This window comes from Oncorhynchus nerka, linkage group LG22 (genome assembly GCF_034236695.1).
Source record: "Oncorhynchus nerka isolate Pitt River linkage group LG22, Oner_Uvic_2.0, whole genome shotgun sequence".
In the NCBI taxonomy this organism is placed as follows: Eukaryota; Metazoa; Chordata; class Actinopteri; order Salmoniformes; family Salmonidae; genus Oncorhynchus; species Oncorhynchus nerka.
Window position 1 is genome coordinate 40,075,462 of NC_088417.1, and position 20,420 is coordinate 40,095,881.

Genomic DNA, 20,420 nt, shown 5'->3' on the forward strand with positions numbered 1-20,420 from the left:
CCCCCCCCCCATTTTTGGAATAAAATGGAAATATCACATTTACATAAGTATTCAGACCCTTTACTCCGCACTTTGTTGATGAACCTTTGCGGGGATTACAGCCTTGAGTCTTCTTGTGTATGACGCTACAAGCTTGGCACAGCTGTATTTGGGGAGTTTCTCCCATTCTTCTCTGCAGATCCTCTCAAGCTCTGTCAGGTTGGTGGGGAGCGTTGCTACACAGCTATTTTCAGGTCTATCCAGAGATGTTTGTTCGAGTTCAAGTCCGGGCTCTGGCTGGGTCACTCAAGGACATAGAGACTTGTCAACACTTCTGCGTTGTCTTGGCTGTGTGCTTAGGGTCGTTGTCCTGTTGGAAGGTGAACCGTCATCCCATTCTGAGGTCCTGGAGCAGGTTTTCACCAAGGATCTCTCTATACCTTGCTTCCTTCATCTATGCCTCGATCCTGACTAGTCTCCCAATCCCTCCCTCTGAAAAACATCCCCACTGCATGATGCTGCCTCCATCATGCTTCACCATAGGGATGGTGCCAGGTGTCCTCCAGACGTAACGCTTGGCATTCAGGCCAAAGAGTGTCATCTTGGTTTCATCACACCAGAGAATCTTGTTTCTTATGGTCTGAAAGTCTTTTGGTGACTTTTGGCAAATTCCAAGCGGGCTTTCATGTGCGTTTTACTGAGGAGTGGGTTCCCTTCTGGCCACTCTACCATAAAGGCCTGTTTGGTGGAGTGCTGCAGAGATGGTTGTCCTTCTGGAAAGTTCTCCCATCTCCACTGTCAGAGGGACCATTGGGTATTTGGTTATTTCCCTTACCAAGGCCCTTCTCCCCCGATTGCTCAATTTGACCAGGTGGCCAGCTCTAGGAAGAGTCTTGGTGGTTCCAATCTTCTTCCATTTAAGAATGATGGAGGCCACTGTGCTCTTGGGGAACTTCAATGCTGCAGAGGTTTTTTGGTACCCTTCCTCAGATCTGCGCCTCAACACACCCCTGTCTCCTGACTTTTACTGACAATTCCGTCGTCTTGGTATTTGCTCTGACATGCACTGTCAACTGTGGGACCTTATATAGACAGGTGTGTGCCTTTCCAAATCATGTCCAATCAATTGAATTTACCACAGGTGGACTCTAAATCAAGTTGTAGAAACATCTCAAGGATGATCAATGGAAACAGGATGTACCTGAGCTCAATTTTTATGTCCTTGAATACTTATGCAAATAAGGTATTGCAATTTTTCTTTTGTATAAATTTGCAAAAATAATCTAAAAACCTAATTTCGCTTTGTCATTATGGGGTATTTAAAAAAAAGTTTTTTTTTTAGATTAAGGCTGTAACGTAACAAAATGTGGAAAAGGTTGAGGGGTCTGAATACTTTCCGAAGGCACTGTAGTTATTTATTAACTACAAAAAGGGAAGACTTGTTTTCATTTAAATTCTGGTGCCGCTCTGCACACACACGCTTCTTAGATAGCTAGCTAGCTCTGGTCCAACGTTAAGGCAACTCTCTGAAGTTCAAAGACACTCAAAGTTCCTTCATACTGTAGAAGCCGCTCCTCCGTAGGTATAATTCTGTGGGCCTAATTCAGATAACGAATGTCATAACAACAAGATGCCCAGCGCTTCAAGTCAAGCCTCTTCCTCCGCCGTCTCTCCCCACCTGCAAATGTTCAGTCGCATCTCGCGCCCTACAATGGTCTGTACAACGCATGTAAATAGTTTGCACACTCCATAGCAACCTGCTCTACCTGCACTGATTGGTGAAGTAATTTAATATTAAGCTAAATGTAATAAAAAGGTTCATTTCAAGAGGTTTAAAAAGTAACAGAAAGGGTTAGGGTTTCAAACTGGTTCAGAATTTCATTTTGCTGGTCGGGAAAAAAATTATAATAATGGTACTGTTCAGAACGAAACGATTGGAAAATAATTTCGGTTCTAAAGCCTGGCCTGAAGGTTAGTGTCTGTGTGTGTCAGTGTTTCAGAGCACCCGCCAGCCTCCCTCTCTCTCTCCCCAGAGCTCGATCAGTCTGGGACAGATGGTTCTAAACAAGAGTGGTGTTCAATCTCCGGATCAAATCCCACCAGATGGTCTCCTCTAATCTCAGCCAGCTTGTGTGTGTGTGTGTTTACCCCACAGAGACAAAAACAGCAATCAGACAGTGTCACCCCTGGCCCACTTCCTATGACAGTATTAACTAGTCTAGGCTATAAGACTTGCGACGGATCACCTTTAACCAAATTAGTCACTTCCTTGTTTACATTGCGCTGGCATCTAATTTATGACTACTCCTCCTGGTCACACAAGAAATCTGCTTCCCAGCTTCAGGCATCATACAATTGAAGTATCTTATCCAGATGGACAGCCTCACAGACTGCCATTGTTGTTATGGGACTGCATCCCAAAATGGCACTCTAATTCCTACATAGTGCCCATTCCCTATGTGCTCTAGTCAAAGGAAATGCACTGTATAGGGAAATGGGTCCCATGTGGGAGCAAACATGGCTTTTCATTGTGTATGTGTTCTCACCTGGGTAGGGCACCCTGCCCTTGGTCACCAGTTCGGTGAGTAAGATGGAACGACCAGCCATCTGACTTGATGGTGTATCCAGATGGACAGCCTCACAGACTGCCATTGTTGTTATGGGACTGCATCCCAAAATGGCACTCTAATTCCTACATAGTGCCCATTCCCTATGTGCTCTAGTCAAAGGAAATGCACTGTATAGGGAAATGGGTCCCATGTGGGACGCAAACATGGCTTTTCATTGTGTATGTGTTCTCACCTGGGTAGGGCACCCTGCCCTTGGTCACCAGTTCGGTGAGTAAGATGCCGAACGACCAGCCATCTGACTTGATGGTGTATCCAGATGGACAGCCTCACAGACTGCCATTGTTGTTATGGGACTGCATCCCAAAATGGCACTCTAATTCCTACATAGTGCCCATTCCCTATGTGCTCTAGTCAAAGGAAATGCACTGTATAGGGAAATGGGTCCCATGTGGGACGCAAACATGGCTTTTCATTGTGTATGTGTTCTCACCTGGGTAGGGCACCCTGCCCTTGGTCACCAGTTCGGTGAGTAAGATGCCGAACGACCAGCCATCTGACTTGATGGTGAAGCGGCCGTACAGAGCAGCCTCAGGAGCCGTCCACTTGATGGGGAACTTGGCCCCTAAAAACCAGGAGGGGAAGGGATAAAAGAAGAGCGGGAAGGGACAAAGACAGAGAGAGAAGAGGGGGAAATACAGAGAGAGAAAGAAGCGAGACAGAACATTAACTTCCACTAGGGGTCATCAGAGACCTTTACAGCTCTGTACCATAACCACTGAGAGGTGACCGATATTACAGTTCACACTCAAGTCTGCCATAACAATTACACTATTGACCTCCCGTAACAAAATGAATCATAGCTGAATTTTTTTACGGTTGAAGTGTGATCTGATTGCAAGGTAATTGATCAAAAAAGAATCCTATATCATTAATATATCACAGCGGGGCGAAAAATCAAAAGTCCCATTCCAAAAGGTTTGAGGTTTTAGAGTGTTGTTGAGTGGGAAAAGGAGTGCTAGTTCTCTGCTGAAACCATCGGGCTTAAATGGTTAAGCAGCAGGAAGCTTGAGAAAGAGTTTGCTCACCTCAACTAATCCGATTGGATATGACCATCTGCTTTTCGTCATTAGCCTAATTTACCATGGTAGGAAATAGGGCAGAGTATTTTCCCGGTATTTTACAAATGTTCCATTCCGACTTTTCTCCCGGGAAACCCGGTATTTCCCACTAAAACCTGAAGTGTCGATCTAAAGCATTATAAAGGATATAAATATGTCTGGATTTGATTAGAGCTTTGATCAGCATGAACATCCAATCCTGATGCGCCATATATTCAATGCATTTTATGAGCCCTACAATAATGACATTTAACGAGCCAATCACACCGGCAGCTGATGAAACTGAGGAGTATTTCTGTCTGTAATAAAGCCCCTTTGTGAAGAAAAATACATTCTGATTGGGGAGCTAGGCCAAACCAGTGGGTTGACATTTAACGAAATATCTTGCTGTGTTTTGTAAACACAGATCTAAAATGCTTCTTATTGTAATTTCTTGCTCGGCACCAGACAAATGTTGTGCGCAAGTGGCACTTCTAAACTCGGATGAGAATTCACTAACGGGCATTCGAATGGGCAGGCCGCGCTCTGACTGATGTGCAGCTACTTAACTCCGGTGCTTTTCAAGATGAACTTGAAGCAAAACATTAGGAAATGTAGCTGGCTACAGTCTTTCTACGACAGGCCTAAATATTACAAACATCACGGCCATGCATCGTATTTGCTTTTTCATTGTTAGCTCATTTAGTTGTGTGGCTGCCAGCCAAATAGCGCTGCACCTGTGTTGTCAATCTGACGAAAATGAAGCTATTTTCTGTGTTGCACTTATGTATTTTCCGTGAAGGAAAACTATAGTTGCGCCGTCCCTGACCACTCTATTGAAGCCCAAAAAAATAAATAAAAGACTTTCAATATAAAACACGACCCCTGTCAATACACAGTTGGATTCACCTGCTCCCTCTTTCTCCCGTTGTGCTATTTACAAACAAACACGTGACTGGATCAACTGTTCTGGGGAACTAGGTAAGCTTCATAATGTAAAATAATGTGACAGGTGAAATAAGAACGCTTTGCACAAGTTGACTACAGGTATTTACTTTAAAAATAGCTACAAATATTACAATGTATTGAAAAACTTAAAATTGTTTATTAGTATTGATGGTATTAAAGAACCACCCCGTGGCTATTTCCAAATACCCCGGTATACGGTATCCCGCTCAAGCCTACTCTGTGCTCTACTAACCTTGCCTAGCCGTGTACTCGTTGTCCTCTATCAGCCTGGCCAGACCGAAGTCGGCGATCTTGCACACCAAGTTGTCTGCGACCAGGATGTTAGCGGCACGGAGGTCCCTGTGAATGTAGTTCATCCTCTCGATGAAAGCCATACCGTCAGCGATCTGAGGAAAACAAGAAAAATAGTTTAAACACTCCATTTCCTCACTGATGCCCACGTTAATATTTGATGTGACCCACTCAGAGCTGAGCAGCCTTTCTTAGGTTAAGTCCTAAATGACACCCTAATCCCTATATAGTGCACTACTTTTGACCAGAGCCCTATGGGCCCTGGGTAAAAGTATTGCACTAAATAGGGAAAAGGTTGCCATCTGGGACCCATCGATACACACAAGAGGGAGGAATCTTGTGATGGAGAAAGGAAGAAATAGTTTTTTCATGTACTACTGGTAGTCAAAAAGAGGCCAAACGTATCCTTAGGTGGAGAAACTGATGGGCGAGAAACTTGCAATCATACATGGTGGTTTACTGAGAGGCTGACTTTTGACTTACCTGTGCGGCCATATCCACCAGCAAGGGAAGCTTGAGGAATTTACCATCTCCCTCCTTCAGGAAATCCAGCAAACTTCCTACAATTACAAAATCAGCAACACATGACAGTTACTGTACCAGAGAGAGAGTGCTGTAAATGTTGCCAACGGTGCGGCAACAAAACACCACAGAAATAGTGACTTAAGGCTTCTTAAATACGACATCTTAAATATTCCCTTGGTATTGATGAAGCTAGCAGCGTGTGTCTATGCTTGGTACATGGCTCTTAATGACATTTAGGTTGTGTCCCAAATAACACCCTATTCCCTATATAGTGCACTACTTTTTACCACAGCCCTATGAGGCCCTGGTGACTGGTACACTATATAAACTAATACACTATATTGGGAATAGGGTGTCATTTGGGACACAAACATTTCCTCAGTGTGAGAGGAAACCAAGATTAGAGTCACAGGGGACATCAATGGGATAAACACACACTCCCTTGTGAGTTAGGCTAGTCTACACACACACACCAATGCAATATCATTTAGAACACACACACACACACACACAAACACACACACGCACACACACACACACACACACACACACACACACACACACACACACACACACACACACACACACACACACACACACACACACACACACACACATCACTGAGTCCACTTAGGGATAAGTCATTAGTGTTCAATCACTAATTAAAAAGAAACAGTGAGACGCATTGCAGTCAAGAAAGATGAATGCTCGCCACAAAACTGCTGCAGTTTTCAATTAAACATCTCTGCTCCGGGCCTCCAAAACCCACATGGGATTTCCAAGGACTTTCAACCGGTAGGGTACGTTAATTAAAACGGCCATAACACTTAAAAAATGTAATATTTAAGGAAATTGTCCGGGATACTTCTAATAGGGTGACGTGTGCATTGTGGCGTAATATCCAGGTTGGAGCGAGCGGTCGCATCCGCGCTTCGGTCTGCTTCGGTCTGCAGGTTGTATAACTTTTCATTACATTTCATTACATTTCATTATAGTACAACGGTTTGATTTGTCTAATCTTAGCAATTTCTTCTTAGCTAGCTACATAGCCGTCTTTGTATCAAAGATAATTGCGTAATTATCGTATTTCGTCGTCCTCCTATCTGCCCAGCAGCTAGCCAGCTAGCAAACGTTCACCGTCTACCGTAGCACTGTAGTAACTATCACACTCAACTGAACGACTTGATTAGTGTAGTGTTAGCTAGCTACATAGTTGTCTTTGCTGTCTTCGTATCCAAGATAATTGTGTAGTTTAGAGTGTGTAGTCTTAGAGTGATTATCTTAATTTACCGAGGTTAGCTAGCCAGCTATTTGTCGTCCTTAACGTAGGAGTCACTCCTAGCTAGCCAACAGCTAGCCAACGTCTACTGAATAGAACTTTCGCATTCCGGTCGCATTCCGCTTCGCTCCACAGGTAGTATCACATTTTCATTTCATTTCATTACAGTCCCAACGGTGTGATTTGTTTGATCGTAGCTAGCTACATAGCTAGCTACATAGCCGTCTTTGTTTCAAAGATAATTGTGTAGTCTAGAGCGATTTTCTAGGTTAGCTAGCCAGCTATTGTCGTTCTTTTAACGCAACGTAACGTAATCAACACTGCTAGGTAGCCAGCTAGCCCCCGAATAGCAGCATTGTAGAACTTTACACTCAACGGAACGACTTGATTAGTGTAGTGTCAACAACGCAGCCACTGCCAGCTAGCCTACAAAGTCAACCACGCAGCCACTGCCAGCTAGCCTACCTCAGCAGTACTGTATCATTTTAATCATTTTAGTCAATTATATTCTTGCTACGTAAGCTTAACTTTCTGAACATTCGAGACGTGTAGTCCACTTGTCATTCCAATCTCCTTTGCATTAGTGTAGCCTCTTCTCTAGCCTGTCAACTATGTGTCTGTCTATCCCTGTTCTCTCTTCTCTGCACAGACCATACAAACGCTCCACACCGCGTGGCCGCGGCCACCCTAATCTGGTGGTCCCAGCGCGCACGACCCACGTGGAGTTCCAGGTCTCCGGTAGCCTCTGGAACTGCCGATCTACGGCCAACAAGGCAGAGTTCATCTCAGCCTATGCCTCCCTCCAGTCCCTCGACTTCTTGGCACTGACGGAAACATGGATCACCACAGACAACACCGCTACTCCTACTGCTCTCTCTTCGTCCGCCCACGTGATCTCGCACACCCCGAGAGCTTCTGGTCAGCGGGGTGGTGGCACCGGGATCCTCATCTCTCCCAAGTGGTCATTCTCTCTTTCTCCCCTTACCCATCTGTCTATCGCCTCCTTTGAATTCCATGCTGTCACAGTTACCAGCCCTTTCAAGCTTAACATCCTTATCATTTATCGCCCTCCAGGTTCCCTCAGAGAGTTCATCAATGAGCTTGATGCCTTGATAAGCTCCTTTCCTGAGGACGGCTCACCTCTCACAGTTCTGGGCGACTTTAACCTCCCCACGTCTACCTTTGACTCATTCCTCTCTGCCTCCTTTCCACTCCTCTCCTCTTTTGACCTCACCCTCTCACCTTCCCCCCCCTACTCACAAGGCAGGCAATACGCTCGACCTCATCTTTACTAGATGCTTTACTAGATTGCAACTCCCCTCCAAGTCTCCGACCACTACCTTGTATCCTTTTCCCTCTCGCTCTCATCCAACACTTCCCACACTGCCCCTACTCGGATGGTATCGCGCCGTCCCAACCTTCGCTCTCTCTCCCCCGCTACTCTCTCCTCTTCCATCATATCATCTCTTCCCTCTGCTCAAACCTTCTCCAACCTATCTCCTGATTCTGACTCCTCAACCCTCCTCTCCTCCCTTTCTGCATCCTTTGACTCTCTATGTCCCCTATCCTCCAGGCCGGCTCGGTCCTCCCCTCCCGCTCCGTGGCTCGACGACTCATTGCGAGCTCACAGAACAGGGCTCCGGGCAGCCGAGCGGAAATGGAGGAAAACTCGCCTCCCTGCGGACCTGGCATCCTTTCACTCCCTCCTCTCTACATTTTCCTCCTCTGTCTCTGCTGCTAAAGCCACTTTCTACCACTCTAAATTCCAAGCATCTGCCTCTAACCCTAGGAAGCTCTTTGCCACCTTCTCCTCCCTCCTGAATCCCCCCTCCTCCCTCTCTGCAGATGACTTCGTCAACCATTTTGAAAAGAAGGTCGACGACATCCGATCCTCGTTGCTAAGTCAAACGACACCGCTGGTTCTGCTCACACTGCCCTACCCTGTGCTCTGACCTCTTTCTCCCCTCTCTCTCCAGATGACATCTCGCGTCTTGTGACGGCCGGCCGCCCAACAACCTGCCCGCTTGACCCTATCCCCTCCTCTCTTCTCCAGACCATTTCCGGTGACCTTCTCCCTTACCTCACCTCGCTCATCAACTCATCCCTGACCGCTGGCTACGTCCCTCCCGTCTTCAAGAGAGCGAGAGTTGCACCCCTTCTGAAAAAACCTACACTCGATCCCTCCGATGTCAACAACTACAGACCAGTATCCCTTCTTTCTTTTCTCTCCAAAACTCTTGAACGTGCCGTCCTTGGCCAGCTCTCCCGCTATCTCTCTCAGAATGACCTTCTTGATCCAAATCAGTCAGGTTTCAAGACTAGTCATTCAACTGAGACTGCTCTTCTCTGTATCACGGAGGCACTCCGCACTGCTAAAGCTAACTCTCTCTCCTCTGCTCTCATCCTTCTAGACCTATCGGCTGCCTTCGATACTGTGAACCATCAGATCCTCCTCTCCACCCTCTCCGAGTTGGGCATCTCCGGCGCGGCCCATGCTTGGATTGCGTCCTACCTGACAGGTCGCTCCTACCAGGTGGCGTGGCGAGAATCTGTCTCCTCACCACGCGCTCTCACCACTGGTGTCCCCAGGGCTCTGTTCTAGGCCCTCTCCTATTCTCGCTATACACCAAGTCACTTGGCTCTGTCATAACCTCACATGGTCTCTCCTATCATTGCTATGCAGACGACACACAATTAATCTTCTCCTTTCCCCCTCTGATGACCAGGTGGCGAATCGCATCTCTGCATGTCTGGCAGACATATCAGTGTGGATGACGGATCACCACCTCAAGCTGAACCTCGGCAAGACGGAGCTGCTCTTCCTCCCGGGGAAGGACTGCCCGTTCCATGATCTCGCCATCACGGTTGACAACTTCATCGTGTCCTCCTCCCAGAGCGCTAAGAACCTTGGCGTGATCCTGGACAACACCCTGTCGTTCTCAACTAACATCAAGGCGGTGGCCCGTTCCTGTAGGTTCATGCTCTACAACATCCGCAGAGTACGACCCTGCCTCACACAGGAAGCGGCGCAGGTCCTAATCCAGGCACTTGTCATCTCCCATCTGGATTACTGCAACTCGCTGTTGGCTGGGCTCCCTGCCTGTGCCATTAAACCCCTACAACTCATCCAGAACGCTGCAGCCCGTCTGGTGTTCAACCTTCCCAAGTTCTCTCACGTCACCCCGCTCCTCCGCTCTCTCCACTGGCTTCCAGTTGAAGCTCGCATCCGCTACAAGACCATGGTGCTTGCCTACGGAGCTGTGAGGGGAACGGCACCTCAGTACCTCCAGGCTCTGATCAGGCCCTACACCCAAACAAGGCCACTGCGTTCATCCACCTCTGGCCTGCTCGCCTCCCTACCACTGAGGAAGTACAGTTCCCGCTCAGCCCAGTCAAAACTGTTCGCTGCTCTGGCCCCCCAATGGTGGAACAAACTCCCTCACGACGCCAGGACAGCGGAGTCAATCACCACCTTCCGGAGACACCTGAAACCCCACCTCTTTAAGGAATACCTAGGATAGGATAAAGTAATCCTTCTCACCCCCCCCCCCACTTAAAAGACTTAGATGCACTATTGTAAAGTGGCTGTTCCACTGGATGTCATAAGGTGAAAGCACCAATTTGTAAGTCGCTCTGGATAAGAGCGTCTGCTAAATGACTTAAATGTAAATGTAAAACTTCCAATTCCAAACTTTCTCACAAGTTCTGCGCCCTAAGATCTTTCGGAGACATTCAACTAACGTCCAAATCTCATGCTTTCTCTTCTTTGTATTAAATTCCATGTCAGGTTCTCCAACTCCATCACACATGTATAACAAGCGCCAGCTGAGCCAGTCAGCCAATCACCTGCCCCAGGCATGTGTGTAAGGACCCTTCTGGAGAGAGGCTCTAGCTATACCTTTTTTAATTACACATTTGATCAGCCGTAGATCTACATCTCAACACCATGCTGCCAGTCACACACACACACACGTCACTGCATCTGTGTGTGTCATGAACATGTGTACCTGCTACCTAGCCATGTCTGTTGGCTTGTTCCACATTGTTGCCGACGTGAAGCATTTTGGGTAAAATGTGACTGACTGCCTGATCCACAAATAATAAGGAGTAGTTATTTATGATGCAAGGTCATTTGTAGATCAGTCAGTCGGCAGTCGCCTGCAATGTCGAACAAGCCCTCTGACTACTGCCCCTATGCAGATGGGTTATGCAACGCATGCGTACGTGCCTTTATGCATGCGTGTGTCATAATCATGGGTGCGTTTAGTCATGTACTTTGTAACTATGTCGACGGATTTCCATGTCACATGCGTGTGTGTACAATAATATGTGTGTGTGTGATTTATACGCATCTGCTATACGTGCGTACGACGAAGTGTACCTTTGGCCATGTACTCAGTGACGATGTAGATGGGTTCCTCAGACACCACGGCGTAGAGGGGCACCAGCTTGTCGTGCCTCAGCTTCTTCATGATCTGGGCCTCCTGGAGGAAGGCCTCGGGGGACATGGTGCCTGGCTTCAGGGTCTTAATCGCCACCTTGGTGGTGCCGTTCCACGTGCCTGAATAGAATGACAAAAGTCATGTTTGAGTCATATTGTACCAGAAAGACAATAGTGTAAACAGGAGTAAACAAATGGTTGTTTCCAGCACAGTACACATTATGTATGTGTACCAAATGGCACTCTATTCCCTACACAGCCTGGTCAAAAGAAGTGCACTACATATGGAGTAGGGCGCCATTTGGGATGCAAACCTCTGACATATTATAGTATGGCTACTGTTTATAGAGTTACACAGTGTGTCATAGGTACAATGTGACAAACGGGGTGTATTTGGGTACATAGAGGAAAGCACACATGAAGTTATGAGCTGAAGCTGAAAGGACTTGAGTCCCCGAAGAAGCGGATGCCACTGTGACAGAGCGAGTCTTCACTTTTACGCAGATATGGGATATACAAACATCCATTTGAAGTGGGAAGTTTACATACACCTTAGCCAAATACATTTAAACTCAGTTTTTCACAATTCCTGACATTTACCCCTAGTAAACATTCCCTGTCTTAAGTCAGATAGGATCACCACTTTATTTTAAGAATGTGAAATGTCAGAATGTCAGTAGAGAGAATGATTTATTTCAGCTTTTATTTCTTTCATCACATTCCCAGTGGGTCAGAAGTTTACGTACACTCAATTAGTATTTGGTAGCATTGCCTTTAAATTATTTAACTTGGGTCAAACGTTTCAGGTAGCCTTCCACAAGCTTCCCACAATAAGTTGGGTGAATTTTGGCCCATTCCTCCTGACAGAGCTTGTGTAACTGAATCAGGTTTGTAGACCTCCTTGCTCGCACACGCCTTTTCAGTTCTGCCCACAAATATTCTATAGGATTGAGGTCAGAGCTTTGTGATGGCCACTCCAATACCTTGAATTTGAAGTCCTTAAGCAATTTTGCCACAACTTTCGAAGTATGCTTGGGGTCACTGTCCATTTGGAAGATCCATTTGCTACCAAGCTTTAACTTCCTGACTGATGTGTTGAGATGTTGCTTCAATATATCCACATAATTTTCCGTCCTCATGATGCCATCTATTTAGTGAAGTGCACCAGTCCCTTCCTGCAGCAAAGCACCCCCACAACATGATGCTGCCACCCCTGTGTTTAATGGTTGGGATGGTGTTCTTTGGCTTGCAAGCCTCCCCCTTTTTCCTCCAAACATAACAATGGTCATTATGGCCAAACAGTTCTATTTTTGTTCATCAGACCAGAGGACATTTCTCCAAAAAGTACGATCTTTGTCCCCATGTGCAGTTGCAAACCGTAGTCTGGCTTTTTTTATGGCGGTTTTGGAGCAAAGGCTTCCTCCTTGCTGAGGGGCCCTTCAGATTATGTCGATATAGGACTCGTTTTACTATGGATATATACTTTTGTACCCGTTTCCTCTAGCATCTTCACAAGGTCATTTGCTGTTGTTCTGGGATGGATTTGCACTTTTCGCACAAATGTATGTTCATCTTTAGGAGACAGAACACATCTCCTTGCTGAGCGGTATGACAGCTGCATGGTCTTATGGTGTTTATACTTGCGTACTATTGTTTGTATAGATGAACGTGGTACCTTCAGGCATTTGGAAATTGCTCCCAAGGATGAACCAGACTTGTGGAGGTCTACAATTTTTTTTCTGAGGCCTTGGCTGATTAAAAAAAATGTTCCCATGATGTCAAGCAAAGAGGCACTGAGTTTGAAGGTAGGCCTTGAAATACATCCGCAGGTACACCTCCAATTGACTCAAAATACCTCAATTAGCCTATCAGAAGCTTCTAAAGCCATGACATAATTTTCTGGAATTTTCCAATCTGTTTAAAGGCACAGTCAACTTAGTGTATGTAAACTTCTGATCCAATGGAATTGTGATGCAGTGAATTATAAGTCAAATAATCTGTCTGTAAACAATTGTTGGAAAAAATTACTTGTGTCATGCAAAGTAGATGTCCTAACCAACTTGTTTTTTGTTCTAACCAACTTGCTTTTTGTCCTATCATGATCGCACAGTGCCAACCCTATATCCTAGACACCCACCTGAGTGACCCACCCACTAAGGATTAGTCCTTATCCGTTTTATAGGCCTGCTGCAAGTAGCCTATGCAGTCATGTGGTCTGAGATCCACTAAAGCAGCACCGCCCCCACAAGAGTCTGACCCTGCCTGGCAGGGTAGGTCCAAAAGCCAAAGACCCAGATGGGATTTTCTCAAAGCTGCTAATGAGAACCTTGATGACCTCGCACCTAGCCGGTGGGAATTCCGGTGGAGTACCCCCACCCAGGTAATGGCTGTGCTGGAAACACTGGCTGCAGTAACCCATGGGGAGGGAGTTGCACTCGGACAATCAGAGTGGGGGCATATTATTGTGGCCTTGGCGGCACAGAATAATAAAATGGTCTGACTGCACAGAGGTGCTTCGGAAGATAGGTCACAATGGGGGACACTTGTGTGGGTGTTGGGGGGAAAGGGGATATGCGAGCTCCATCAGCTTGGACTAGATATTGGTTAATTAAATCTTCCCATTCATGCTCAATTTAGCATGCCTTCTTAAACAGCCAAACTGTATATGCATTCACACAAAGTATTCTCTTGAGTTGGGAAGGGGTACAAACAAGGCGAATGTGTTCGAAATTACGTTGGCTGAGAATCTGAGAATTCATCCCAACAGTGTTCAATGGGGTTGAGGTCAGGGCTCTGTGCATGACAGTCAAATTCCTCCACACCTATCTAGACAAAGATTTCCCTTCACTAAGGGGCCTAGCCTGAACCATGAAAAACAGCCCCAGATCATTATTCCTCCTCCACTAAACTTCACAGTTAGCACTGTGCATTCGGCAGGTAGCGTTTTCCTGGCATCCGCCAAACACAGATTTGTCTGTCGGACTGCCAGATGATGAAGCGTGATTCATCACTCCAGAGAACATGTTTCCACTGCTCCAGAGTCAAATGGCAGTGAGCTTTACACCACTCCGGCTGACGCTTGGCATTGTGCATGGTGATCTTAGCCTTGAGCAGCCGCCTGCTAGGCCATGGAAACCCATTTTATGAAGCTTCCGACAAACAGTTATTGTGCTGACATTGCTTCCAGAGGCAGTTTGGAACTCAGTAGGGAGTTTCACAACTGAGGACAGACAATTTTTACGCACGACATGCTTCAGCATGCTTCAGCACTCTCTGGTCCGCTGAGCCTTATTGCACCTTGAAGTTTTCACCACAAAATAACAGCATTTACAGTTGACCGGAGCAGCTCTAGCAGGGCAGAATTTTGAAGAACTGACTTGTTGGAAAGGTGTAATCCTATGACGGTACCATGTTAAAGTCCCTGAGCTTTTCTGTAAGGCCATTCTACTACCAATGTTTGTCTATTGAGATTGCACAGCTGTGTGCTCGTTTTTATAAATTTGTCAGCAATGGGTGTGGCTGAAATAGCCGAATCCACTAATTTGAAGGGGTGTCCACATTCTTTTGTATATATAGTGTAACTCAATGGAGCATAAAGGAAATCACACTGCAAACTATCACCCTCACACCTAAGGAAATTACTAATATTATCAGTATATTGGAACTAGTGGATATATGGAGGCTTAAATATCCTGAACGAGTGAGATATACATGGCAGAGGCTCAATAAAGCTAGTCGTCTTTACAACAGATGGTGTCAAGCACTCCTCCAGCGTCTTTTCATTTTTTCGGTCTCTCACAAATGTTCTTCTTTGTGATCCGAACTCCTGAAACTTAGAGTTGTCTGTTCATAACACTTTTTTTCAATCTTCCTTTGTCCAGTGTCTGTGTTATTTTGAACATCTTATTCTTCTATTTTTATTGGCCAGTCTGAGATATGACTTTTTCTTTGCAACTCTGCCTAGAAGGCCAGCATCCCAGAGACGCCTCTTATCTGTTGACGTTGAGACTGGTGTTTTGTGGGTACTATTTAATAAAGCTGCCAGTTGAGGACTTGTGAGGCGTCTGTTTCTAAAACTAGACACTCTAATGTACTTGTCCTCTTGCTCACTTGTGCACCGGGGCCTCCCACTTCTCCTTCTATTCTGGTTAGAGCCCGTTTGTGCTGTTCTATGAAAGGAGTAGTACACAGCGTTGAACAAGATCTGAAGTTTCTTGACAATTTCTTGCATGCAATAGCCTTCGTTTCTCAGAACAAAAATAGACTGATGAGATTCAGAAGAAAGTTAATTGTTTCTGGTCATTTTGAGCCTGTAATCGAATGTTGTTCCAGATACTCAACTAGTCTAAAGAAGGACAGTTTTATTGCTTCTTTAAATCAGAACAACAGTTTTCAGCTGTGCTAACATAATCGCAAAAGGGATTTCTAGTGATCAATTGGCCTTTTAAAATTATAAACTTGGATTAGCTAACACAACGTGCCATTGGAACACAGGACTGATAGTTGCTGATAATGGGCCTCTGTACGCCTATGTAGGTATTCCATAAAAATAAACAAATCTGCCATTTCCAGATACAACAGTCATTTACAACAGGTGTTTATATGGACAATACATTGGAGATAATATAAGATAAGTACTGGAAACAATAGAACACTATAACAACAAAAATCAGGGAAACCAGGCCTGGTATTCATAGCTAACTTTGAAAAGGCCTTTGATAAAGTACGCCCGAAATGTATATATAAATGCCTGGACTATGTTAATTTAGGAGAATCTCTTATTAAATGGGTTAAAGTTATGTACAGTAACCCCAGATGTAAAATAGTAAATAATGGCTACTTCTCAGAAAGTAATAAATTGTCAAGAGGAGTAAAACAAGGTTGTCCACTATCGGCATATCTATTTATTATGGCCATCGAAATGTTAGCTATTAAAGTCAGATCCGACAACAATATTGAGGGGCTAGAAATCCAGGGCTTAAAAACAAAGGTGTCATTGTACGCTGATTTGGATCCCTGCACAGCCTGACAGGAGCTAGATCATTTTTCTAACCTCTCTGGATTAATACTGAATAATGATGTGCACCCTGATGAATTATTCAGTCATATCCCAGTTTACCTATTTACTTATGGCCCTGCCTACACCTAAAAAAGTTTTATTTATTTATTGTATGAGCAAAAAATATTCACTTTATTTGGAATAGAAGCGAGACAAAATTAAACAGGTCTTTTTATATATTGAATATTAATTCCGACGGCAGAAATGATTAAATATTAAAGCATCGGAACTCTCACTAAAGGCTTCAATCACACAAAAACTATACTTAAATCTGAACTGGTTCTCTAAGAATGTTTAAGAATGTCCTTTTCCCCTTTATTGAAATAAATATTTATATACATTTTAACCTTTATTAAACTAGGCAAGTCAGTTAAGAACAAATGGTTATTTACAATGACAGCCTAGGAACAGTTGGTTGGTTGCAATTTCAGTTTAATCCACTATAAAATACAGAACAAATACTATGGTTTAACTCAAATATACTAATTGATGAAAAAACATTATTTATAAAAATAAATAAATATGATCTTTGTGAATTATATCATAAATAGGACTGGTGGAGTTATGTCACACATGCAATTAACAAAAATACATGGAAATGTCTGCTCTTCCCAAAATTACAACCAACTGATTGCAGCATTACTGCAAAAATGTATGACACAAGTGGATATGTGAGAAGGTAAGAAACTTGTCTGTTAGCCTTGCATTAAATACCAAAGTTGGCTATAGAAAATTGTGATAGATTAAAAAAAGTGTCCCATGTTCATTTTAGGACCAAACAATTGACAGATGTGCCATACTGGTTGAAAAGTAGTTGGGAGGAGATTTTTGATACACCAATTCCTTTCACATGGTTTATGAATTGATACACAAAACGACGCCGGGTTCAAAACGTAGAGTTTTTCCAATTTAAATTATTAAACAAAATTCTTGCAACCAATAGAATGCCATATATATGGGGGATACAACCCTCACAGCTCTGCAGATTTTGCATGCGAAGAGACAATCATTTGGTCACTTGTTTTGCTACTGCCCATGTGTAGCTTATTTTTGGTTGCAGGTTCGGGAATGGTTGAAAAATTGAAACAATTACTCTGAGCTAACTCTACAAATAGCACTGCTGGGTGATTTTATGTGTCAAGTATGTGTGTGTGTGTCTCTGTCTGTCTGTATGTGTGTGGGTAGTCTTACCCATCCAGACCTCTCCGAAGCAGCCCTGGCCCAGTTTGAGCTCCAGGCGGAGGGACTCCCGGGGGATCTCCCAGGCATCCTTGGCCAGGCCCTGAGTCTGGGGCTTCACCGTGGGGCACACCGTGGTCAGCCGGTGGCACAGCCCGTCTGCATGCTCTGAGCGGGGAGACAGACACACACACATATACACACACACAGATGCACGCACGCACGCACACACATAAATACCATGGTCAATATTTTTACGAGTCACAGGAGTTACTAATATACAAGGAAAACCGAACGTAGCTTAAAAAGGGGACATTTCACACATTACTTCAAGTGTTTCCGTACGCCATGCGATACGGCTAAATTCAGCCTATAATTACACAGCTAAAATATGAATGAGAAGAGGATGGTTTAACACGGCTTGGACCTGCTGGTTTCAAAATGCCTGTAATTGTCATCATAGGTACACTTCAACTATGACAGACAAAATGAGGAAAAGAAATCCATAATATCACATTGTAGGATTTTTAATGAATTTATTTGCAAATGATGGTGGAAAATAAGTATTTGGTCACCTACAAACAAACAAGATTTCTGGCTCTCACAGACCTGTAACTTCTTCTTTAAGAGGCTCCTCTGTCCTCCACTCGTTACCTGTATTAATGGCACCTGTTTGAACTTGTTATCAGTATAAAATACACCTGTCCACAACCACACCTGTCCACAACCTCAAACAGTCCACTATGGCCAAGACCAAAGAGCTGTCAAAGGACACCAGAAACAAAATTGTAGACCTGCACCAAGCTGGGAAGACTGAATCTGCAATAGGTAAGCAGCTTGGTTTGAAGAAATCAACTGTGGGAGCAATTATTAGGAAATGGAAGACATACAAGACCACTGATAATCTCCCTCGATCTGGGGCTCCACGCAAGATCTCACCCCGTGGGGTCAAAATGATCACAAGAACGGTGAGCAAAAATCCCAGAACCACATGGGGGGACCTAGTGAATGACCTGCAGAGAGCTGGGACCAAAGTAACAAAGCCTACCATCAGTAACACACTACGCCGCCAGGGTCTCAAATCCTGCAGTGCCAGACGTGTCCCCCTCGTCTGAAGTTTGCTAGAGAGCATTTGGATGATCCAGAAGAAGATTGGGAGAATGTCATATGGTCAGATGAAACCAAAATAGAACTTTTTGGTAAAAACTCAACTCGTCGTGTTTGGAGGACAAAGAATGCTGAGTTGCATCCAAAGAACACCATACCTACTGTGAAGCATGGGGGTGGAAACATCATGCTTTGGGGCTGTTTTTCTGCAAAGGGACCAGGACAACTGATCCATGTAAAGGAAAGAATGAATGGGGCCATGTATCGTGAGATTTTGAGTGAAAACCTCCTTCCATCAGCAAGGGCATTGAAGATGAAACGTGGCTGGGTCTTTCAGCATGACAATGATCCCAAACACACCCCCCCCGGGCAAGGAAGGAGTGGCTTCGTAAGAAGCATTTCAAGGTCCTGGAGAGGCCTAGCCAGTCTCCAGATCTCAACCCCATAGAAAATCTTTGGAGGGAGTTGAAAGTCCGTGTTGCCCAGCAACAGCCCCAAAACATCAATGCTCTAGAGGAGATCTGCATGGAGGAATGGGCCAAAATACCAGCAACAGTGTGTGAAAACCTTGTGAAGACTTACAGAAAACGTTTGACCTCTGTCATTGCCAACAAAGGGTATATAACAAAATATTGAGGTACACTTTTGTTATTTGACCAAATACTTATTTTCCACCATCATTTGCAAATAAATTCATAAAAAATCCTACAATGTGATTTTCTGGATTTTTTTTCTCATTTTGTCTGTCATAGTTGAAGTGTACCTATGATGAAAATTACAGGCCTCTCTCATCTTTTTAAGTGGAAGAACTTGCACAATTGGTGGCTGACTAAATACTTTTTCCCCCACTGTAGTGCATTACGTTTCGCCTGGTCCCATAGGGCTAAGGTCAAAAGTAGTGCACTATGTAGGGAACAGTGTTCCATTTGGGACATAATCTACTCTTCTCTGGTGCATTTTGAAACCAAGCCGTAAAGTGGGCTCTCCCAGAGCGCTTTAACCTCTCTCCTTTAGCGGCAAGAGAAGCACCTGAGGAAGGTATCCATTAAATATTCAATCTGAATACCATTCCTCTAGCTGGAGAAATCACCGGGACAATTACAGGTTAGCCAGGTATTACCGAAGCACAGACAAGGGACAGAGAGAGACTGTGGTAAAAGAGAGTGAATTTTAGATCAGGAACTGCTCTGCTCTTGGAGAAGGGAGGGAAGCTGTGAATGAGAAAGTTACTGGGGAGCTACACTCGGTTGTTGGGAAAACAGTTGTTTTTTAGGTAACACACTGGACGCGTGACCTTTTGCCGGCGTGAACAGAACGCAAGCCACTTTATTAAGTGTTCTTGTGTGTGAGCTGCACATCATACTCTTCAAAATAGAACCAGTGTAATTTTACGATGAGCAGTGCAAGCCTCACGCGGAGCCGTGCTGCTTCCACCCAGGTTTCATTGAAATGAATAGGAGTGTCTCACGCTCAGCAAGGTTACATTTGGAGGGTTGCAGGTCTGTAAGAAAGTGTTAGAGAAGAGAGGTGAGTGAGTGGCTTAGAGAGAGAGAGAGATCCTATGAAAAAGAGCTACAAGACCTACCTGTGTAGTGTTTGACCAGTTTCTGCAGTGTGTCAAACTGGGCGCGTGTGGTGATGTAGTAACCCCCGTTGTCAAGTTTGCGGATCTTGTAGTGTTTCACATTGTCGCCTTTGGCATCGTCCCAGTCTCGTATGGACAGGGAGTAGGCACCTGGAGGAGACAATGACCAGATTCTTCGTCCATCCAACCAACAGTATTAAGATCTAGGCTTTATCTATTCATGTAAATGAGAGTGTCACTGGCTATGTCTTACATGACTCCCTATTCTCCATATAGTGCACTACTTAGGGCACCATATGAGCTCAAGTGCTGATTTAAGATCAGTTTCACCTTTTAGAT

The 20,420-nt window shown here is 44.7% G+C and overlaps 1 protein-coding gene across 2 annotated transcripts in view; it reads right to left on the reverse strand.

Annotated features, from left to right (window-relative positions):
* LOC115105163 (tyrosine-protein kinase Yes-like) overlaps positions 1–20,420 on the reverse strand; it is a 51,363-nt gene that overhangs the window by 2,560 nt on the left and 28,383 nt on the right. The window contains exons 5-10 of one of the 2 annotated variants that reach the window (XM_029626844.2): positions 20,082–20,231; positions 17,402–17,557; positions 11,092–11,271; positions 5,390–5,466; positions 4,848–5,001; positions 3,040–3,171 (exon numbers count right to left, since the gene is read on the reverse strand). In XM_029626844.2, coding sequence (XP_029482704.1) covers positions 3,040–3,171; positions 4,848–5,001; positions 5,390–5,466; positions 11,092–11,271; positions 17,402–17,557; positions 20,082–20,231 — 849 coding nt within the window. Of the gene's footprint in view, positions 1–2,785; positions 3,172–4,847; positions 5,002–5,389; positions 5,467–11,091; positions 11,272–17,401; positions 17,558–20,081; positions 20,232–20,420 lie in introns of those variants that run through there. The other variant, XM_065007145.1, reaches the window with a different exon arrangement.